The following is an 8,248-nucleotide window of genomic DNA, read 5'->3' as shown; positions in this document are numbered from 1 at the left end:
AGAAGGTCGGCTAACAGTGAGGTCTAGAGAGCCTTTGGAGCGGCATGGTAGATGAATGGAGAAGCTCATTGTTGGAGAAGTCCGAAAGCTCGGACGGTCAGGGAGGGTTCAGAGAGACGCCACACAAGGTCGGAAGCCGGAGAAGCCCTGGAAGGGTCGGTCTTTTACAAACTTCGGTCGGGGGGTATTTTATACCCAACAATAACTAATTATAAATAATCATAAAAAATTGCTAAAATCTTATAGGAGATAAACCTAGACTTCTATAATAACTTTATCTTTTATCACTCTGTCTAAGTCTTTACATAATGGAAGATAATGTCCAATCAAATTATTTTCTAAGAAAAAAAATTCTAATTTGATCAGCTTATTTTGAGGCTCAAACGATGAAAATTTAATATAATTTAATCCTTTAGGAGGTTGGGCCAAAGTTGTAGATCTCAGAAGATATCTAATTTAAAAAATAAATCATCTCAACTGAGCATCGAATGAAAAAGTTACGACCTTTTAAAATTTGGCACATGATTCAACTTTTGATATGATAGATCTTGCTCTGGTGCTTGAATAATTAAAGTAGTCCATATTGAGTCTTGTGATCCTTCTAGATACTATAGTGGCCAATATGGTCTATATCGAAACTAGTGATCATTTTCGATATCTGTAGTGATCAAAATGATTTACATTAAATCTGATAATCCTCTTAGATCATTTATAGATAAACGGAGGAGTATGACCATAAAGCAAATGCTCAATGCATTTTCTTTATTGAAGAATAAGATTCTTATACCATTTTAATGAGGAAATATAAAGATTATTGTCCAAATGGTCCAATTTGTCAAGGATGCAATGTAAATCTTTGACAAATAAATATTTTTAAATAAATATTAAAATGTTAGAAGAAGCTTGTTTGCTAAATCCTAAAACAAGGCCTATGAGGTATTATTATGAAATATTCTCTCATTGTTTTTTTTGAGAGAGAGAGAGAGAAAGGGTAGAAGGCCATCCAAATTATATATAGCAAAGCCTAGATTCTTGGAATGCACCGTCTAAGAATCAAACTCAGATTCTTATGTTGCTAAATAGAGAGATTTGACCAATGAGTCTGGCCCTAATTCTCTCTTGCATTTTAATTGGCAAAATCCACTTTACAAGTTCAAAAAGAAAAAAAAAAGCGTTAGATCCATGGTTTTTAATCTTTTTAGAAATGGTTACCTGCATAATTACTAGATATTCTCAGATATAATAGATAGATAAAAGGGGCCATCCATCAGTAAAGTTACAGGAATGGAACTCCTTGTCCAATAATAATATTTCGAGTGAGATCTGCTCACCCTAAGGATGTCCATGTTTTGGGTTAACCCTATTGGCATTGCTTTCTGTAGTACATTTGTAAAATTTTAAGTCTAGTCTATGTTCTAAATAAAAAGAAAAAAAAAAAAAAAGGAGCCGACTTGGAAAGGGGCACCAATGCATACAAGGATATGCTTTTGGCGTGCACGTAAGTTGTGCAACGCCATCCTTCTCATGGGCTCCACAGCCCAGTTTCTTGGCAGCTGTAACGAGAGTAACGTGTCATTAGAATATTTGGTCCAGCAATTTGTTTATTGTTTGCAACATAGAGGCCCTCCAACTTGTTGGCATGTATGCATTCCATACCCAAAATAAAATCAATCTGAATCAACATAACAGTCTGTTGGTTTGGGTTCGGTCCGTTGGTCTGGGTTCGGGTCAAATAGTTGAATCTCTTAAAAAAATGATGGCCAAACATGTCTGCAACCTTCAAGACCTGACCAAGTACCGAATTGATCATATTTTGTCCACAATCTATCTCATTCCAATCCCCAGCGATCACAACCATGGATCATGATCATGCCCTGCATGACAAAATACTATTGATGTCAGCAAAGACCTAGCTTGCATCCATATATACAAATGGTATAGAATAACTAGACATCAACTAGATGAACATTATCCACCCAAAATGGGAGAAGAACATGGCTTTTAATAATCCGAATTCTGACAATTCCTCTGAATGACAAACCTAAGAATGTGTGCTGGCAAACTAATCTACTACAAGTGTACAAAATGAATTGGGTTTAATTACAAGTGTACAAAATGCCAGTTTCGATTCAATTTCTAAACCAACTTTTAAGAGATACTTGTAAGAACGGACGCGGATCTTGCAGTTTCAAAAAAATGAACGGATAAACTGTTCTCAGAGGTCCAACAGCAGGAAGCTTCTTCAAACTGGAGCTGTTGAAGTCAATGTCTCCATGATTGAGTCTAATAACAATGAAAGGTGAAAAAGTCAATCAAGCCCCAGAAAACAGCCACAGAATAGAAAGTCACAAACCTATAGCTTAGATTCCTGGCCTGCCTGAAGATATTAATCATTTAGAAAGAAGGAATTACCCAAGAAAAGAAAAGAAAAGGAGGGATGCATTTTTCATCTTTGGCTTATAAAATTGGAGATGTTCTTGATTCCTAACAAGATGCACATGCAAAGGAAAACCCCAGTAGATTTATATATATTAATTTCATGCCGAGAAAAGTAGGTAGGAGAGGGAAAGAAAGCGTTAAGAGATATGGAGACCAAGGGCATACACGAGCACTAAAGGTTGATGTAGTGAAAAGAAAAGTAGAGGCAAATGAAAGGGGATATGTGAGGATTCAATCAAATAAAAAAAAAGGGAGCAAAATAGAGAACGCATGCAGACGTGGAATTGGAACATCAAACGAAAGAGAACGATGTTAGAAAATGACTGCAGGGAGAACAGATGGACACTCTTCCTCAGCTATCTTCCACCACAAACTAAGCTTTCTGAATTTTTCCAAGCATCATCCTCAACAGCCACCACATAAGGCTTTTCTGCTGAAATATTCATGACTTTTCAAACTATTTCTCTAATCCGCAAAGCCTCATCTGGATGCAGAGCACATTCAGAAAACTGATCATTGACCGATTCCAATGGAAAGTCTAACAAAGACCACCACTTCTGTCCAATACCTCAACCAAACATTGTTGATTTTTCCGCACCTCTGCTGCTAAACAATAATGAATTAAATATGATTTTTGAGGCTTGATATCGGCACAAAATATTTTGAAGCAAACACCAGACTAAAGAGAGAAGGTTCCTTTGCCCCCAAAAAGATCTAGCAATGAAGTTTAAGAAACAACAATCAGGGGAAGGTGCGCCAAGCATCCAAGTGAATATCACCGAGACTGCAGATAGAGGCAGAAGCAATCTGTTCCACTGGGGCTCGACATTTTTTGAGCCTCAGAAATCGCCTAACAATCCAACCCCAACCGGACGAAATGGAGGTGAAGGCAGCACGATTCGGGCTCCCGAAAAGAAGCTGACTCTCTTTGCCCTCCGCCTCGCCATCTTGGAAAAAGCTGCAAGTGGCCTAGGAACACTAGCATTCATCTGGGCCACTGTCGTTCTTCTCGGTGGCTTCGCGGTGCTGCTGGAGACCATTGATTTCTGGTTTGTGACAGTTATCCTACTCATCGAAGGCACCAGAATCTTCAGCCGGAGCCATGAACTCGAATGGCAGCACCAGGCAACATGGACCCTAGGGGATGCTGGATGGAACAGCTTCCAGGCAATCAAGTCCAGCTCCCGCTTCATCTTTCAGAAGATCAAAGCCATCTTTCAGCTGCCTTCTATCACCAAAACAGATGGCGACCGTAGTCGGACGATCACACAGAGCAACCAGACAATCAGAGAGGTCCATAACCAAGTGGTGCAACATATGCTTAAGCGGACCTGGTACATTCCCAATGTTCCATTGATTCCCCATGCTGGCTGGATCTTTCTATTGAAAAATGTCAGCATGATTCTTATATGGCTTCAGATTCTATCAGCTACCGCCTGTGTGACGCTCTCCTCGATGCGCCTCATCAAGCAGCACTATGGTGGAGTAGGACAAGATGATCAAAAAAGAAACAGGAAGCCAGCACTGGACATATTCTATGGACTAGCACTGGCTGAAGCCTTGATGTTCCTGCTGGAGAAGGCATACTGGAATTGGAAGATCTCCTATGGCGAGTTGCTGGAACATGTGAGCCTGGAGTGTGAATTAGGACCATCTGGGATTATATCAATCAAAAGATTCTTCTATGATGCATACTCCAAATGCATCAATGGAAGCATCTTCGATGGCCTAAAGACAGACCTTGTGACCTACTCTCAAGAGCTCTTGGACTCTGATTTTCCAGATGAGCAACTCATCGGAGCTCGAATCCTGCAGAAGCTTGTAAAAAGCAACCAGTTTGCCTCTGAGACACTACGGAAGATCGGGACTTCGACGTCGGTCATTGAGAGACTGGTCGATATGTTAAATTGGAAGAACCCAACTGAAGAAGAGATCAGGGGGTGTGCAGCAGAAATTGTGTCGAAGCTTGCCGGGAGGAAGCAAAATGCACTTCGAGTTGCTGGAATTCCAGGGGCGATGGAGTCCATATCATCATTGCTGTGCACGGGCAGAAGCTCCAATGCAAAATCCCATGACGTCCATCAGAATCCGGTCATCGCCGACCAACCAGACTATGACTTTGCAGGATTTAATCTTCTGGGTCTGCTGATACTGAAGAAGCTCGCTCATGATCATGAAAACTGTGGGAAGATTGGGAATGCCAGAGGCCTCCTGCCAAACATCATAGACTTCACGAATACTTGTCAGAGTCTGCTACGAAATGACCAAGCACCAGAGTCCCAGATCAAAGCAGTGAAGAGGTCTCTCCAAGTGGTCAAGATGTTAGTAAGCACCACCGGAAACACCGGGACAATGCTCCGGCAGGAAATCTCAGAGATTGTCTTCACAGTGAGCAACATCAGGGAAATCTTGCAGTATGGGGAGAGTCACATGGTGCTGCAGAAGCTGGGGATAGAGATTCTAGAGAGCCTGGCAATGGATGAGAATGCAAGGGAGAAGATTGGGAGCACAGGTGGGATTATTAAACTTCTGCTGTTCATCTTCTTTAGGCCAGGATTTACAGAGGATGAGAACTCGGTGAGCAACGAGGCAGCGAAGGCGCTGGCAATGCTGGCACTGGAGAGCAAGAAGAACTGTGAACGTATCTTGAAGGTGCAGGAGGTGATGGACCGTCTCATAGGTGTGCTGAATGATCCAGTTCTCCGAATCAATGCTTCCAGGATCCTTCGGAACTTGTGTGCATACTCTGCGACCGAACGCTCCGATCGCCTCAGGGGAGTCGTTGCTGCCATGCCTACTGTAAGCATCTATATCTTGATTTGATCTAACTGTGGAAAATTATAATGCGTTCAAATTGATACAATCACAGCTATGTTTTGAAAAGCTTAAAACGTGCAATAGACGGACTATATCTAAACCTTCCCAAAGAGTCATTTTAGCAAAAGATGAGTTTATAAGTTAAAAAAAAAAAAAAAAAAAAGAGATCACAGAAGATAAAAACAAACTCAATGTAACAGGATGTGAATATCTGGTATCCTCCCAACCTCCTCCTTAAGTTATTGAAAGTATAAAAACTTCTTCTTTATTAGCTTAATCCTGACTAAAGCCATACTAGATATCAAATGTAAATACATATCATGCCATTTATTAACTATTTCCTTGGAATACTTGTGCAACATTTGAAAAGGTACTCCAGCGCAAATTACTTGCCCCAGAAAACAGCATCATTTATCTCTCTCTGAAAACCACAAAGTTCATAACCACCATCTGCTGTGTTGCAACTGATGCTGCTTCGAATGGTCTTCACGTATCTAGATTTTTATGAATGGATTTTAACAATATATATGAAACTCCAAGGAAAGTTTTGATTTATAAAATAGTAATCTTGCAATCTTATAACTTCAGAATTGTGTCATCTTGATGAATAGTTCCACATCGGATAGGACTCTATCTGGTCGTATATACTTGTGGTCGCATCCACCTATAACTTAAGCTTTTTTGTCGGATTTATCAGAGCCTATTGCTCCTCTTGCCTACTGATGTCTCCATGCTCTCATGTCCTACATACACACGAGCGTGGCCTTACATACTTGTGAGGGCATCCACCTAATTGCTCAAACTTTTGGATTGGACTTTTAACATTTCAAATCTCAAAGAAAAATCCTAAATGTTTCTATCTGTAAAGCTGAATTTGTGGGCATGTGACATAGAATGTTATCAATCACCAGCCTAATTGCCAGAGTCTTTCCCTTCTGAATCTTGTTTTTCAGAAATCACATTTTTAGACTTCCATCTAGTATAGACAGATGCTAGACAATTTTATCTTGTACCTGGTTTTACAGCATCACATTCTAACCAAAAGATAGATCCTGCACTATGCACTATAACAAACATCTCTTTCCTCTGACTCTCTAGATCCTCCACATTCATTCTTTCATGCATGAGGCATCCCTCATCTCACTATATTCTTATCTTTTCACCAAGTAACTGAGTGAATTTTTTCATTACTTATAAACCAGCAATTCCATCATCACAATAAATTACTGAATAATTGCATTTTTCGGTAACATCGTTAATCATATTATTGTCATCAATTTCCTTGTCTAAACTCATTGGTTGTCCTTTCAGATGGACTTACTGCATATCATCAAACTATAAATATCAAGCATCCCTTCATGTGTGACCATATTTAATAGAAGTATAGAACTATTATTTCAACAAACACATACATTTTCCTCATTTAATGTCTCATATATCATCATCCATAACCAGTTCCATAGGGCTATGCCTTCTTTCCATGGTAAGACTGGCTCATTTTACAATGATCATTTGGTATATATAAGCTTCGACAGAAACCATATTTTGAAAGTATGCCTTTTATTTTTCTCACTATCAAAAAGTTCCTAAACAAGTAGCATACACTAGACGAACTCCCTCAATTGTTTAGGACAAGAATAGCCATCATCACAAATTAGCGAAAGAAATTAAAAGCTGAAATAAAGACACTATGGGATAACAAGAACAATAAATTTTCTTGCTTTTCATCAAGATGCTATAATGCAGACAGTTATTGGTGAAAAATGAGAAGAAATACTATAAGATGGTTGATAATTACTTAAAACGGCAAAATCTTCCGTCAACAGTAATTCAATGTTGTTTAGATAATGTCTTAAAAGTAGTATTAAGAGTGGGTGGCTAGTATTTTCAGATGGTTTGATTTAAATTAATTTATAAAGTTACAAAATTTTATGAGCACTCCATATGCTTTCCTGAAAAGAGAAATACGGAATTCAAATAAATAGTTTGAACGTCATTGTTATTTTTTCTGCAGGTATTAAGAGCCATAATGCTAGAGAAAGATAAGTTACTAGAGGTATCAATTGGGCTCACCACGCAGATATGCAAATTTATGAGTTCCACAGAATTTTCCAAGGAACTAGAACGAGCTGGCATTAAGGAGACTGATCTCGTACAGAAACTCATAGAGATACTGAACAAATACAACTATCCAGAAATTAAGGTTCCAAGAATAAGAAGGTTCGTCATTGAACTAGCAATCTGGATGATGAAATCTGACACAAATTATATACGGTTATACAAGAATTTTGAGATGGACAAGTTATTGGAGAACGTAGCAGAAACCACATCAGAGCTCGAATGCTTCCATGTTTTCTCTGGCAGCGTGGGACTGAGCAAGCACAGCAGAACTCTCTCCTCTGTTGTAGATACAGCACTAGAGTTGATGACAGATGATTGAAGTGAAAGGACATGAACTGCTATGCAAACCCAATCATACGTGCAGTTAAGCAATAGAAATGTTAGATGTCATTCAATTTACGAAATGTTGTATAAAATAAGGTAACTCTGTTTATATCACTCAATGCATGTGACAGAATTATTTGATTCCATAGATTTTTTTCAGATGCTCTCAGTCTATTTTATAATGCAATACCGGGATCATTATCTATCAGCAACTCATCAGTGCAAAATATTATCTTCATACAACTCTTCATGTCCACCACCAGAAAAAAGGGGCTGTTAACATATGACCATGACATATTTAGGAGAACATGAATATCAGTTGACAGACTAGACTATTTGCACTTTAACGTGGCAGCCCCTTGCTTGCTCAACAGGCATGCAGAGATAAGAAGCATGATTAGGAAGGGATAATTCGAACTCTGAACGGTAAAGGGCCCTGGTTACACTATCCACCTTTTCACGAGCTACAAGAATATATATGAAGCTTTTCCTCTTTTCCTCTTTTTTTTTTTTTTTTTTTTTTTTTTTTTAATTTTAATTTTTATTT

At 38.9% G+C, this 8,248-nt stretch overlaps 1 protein-coding gene across 1 annotated transcript; it reads left to right on the top strand.

Annotated features, from left to right (window-relative positions):
• Positions 1–2,939: 2,939 nt before the first annotated feature.
• Positions 2,940–7,845, top strand: LOC105033061 (uncharacterized). The gene is made up of 2 exons (XM_010907713.3): positions 2,940–5,238; positions 7,271–7,845. The coding sequence occupies exons 1-2, from the start codon at positions 3,160–3,162 to the stop codon at positions 7,694–7,696; spliced, it is 2,505 nt and encodes an 834-aa protein (XP_010906015.1). The 5' UTR covers positions 2,940–3,159; the 3' UTR covers positions 7,697–7,845.
• The last annotated feature ends 403 nt before the right edge of the window (positions 7,846–8,248 follow it).

This window comes from Elaeis guineensis, chromosome 7 (genome assembly GCF_000442705.2).
Source record: "Elaeis guineensis isolate ETL-2024a chromosome 7, EG11, whole genome shotgun sequence".
NCBI classification, from domain to species: Eukaryota; Viridiplantae; Streptophyta; class Magnoliopsida; order Arecales; family Arecaceae; genus Elaeis; species Elaeis guineensis.
This window is presented reverse-complemented; position numbering and strand designations above follow the sequence as displayed.

Bases quoted from the DNA above. Each gene is read 5' to 3' on its own strand.
- LOC105033061 (XM_010907713.3), top strand. From the start codon at position 3,160: ATGAAGTTTAAGAAACAACAATCAGGGGAAGGTGCGCCAAGCATCCAA. The intron at 5,239-7,270 runs GTAAGCATCTAT...TTTTTTCTGCAG, and splicing joins TCGTTGCTGCCATGCCTACT to GTATTAAGAGCCATAATGCT.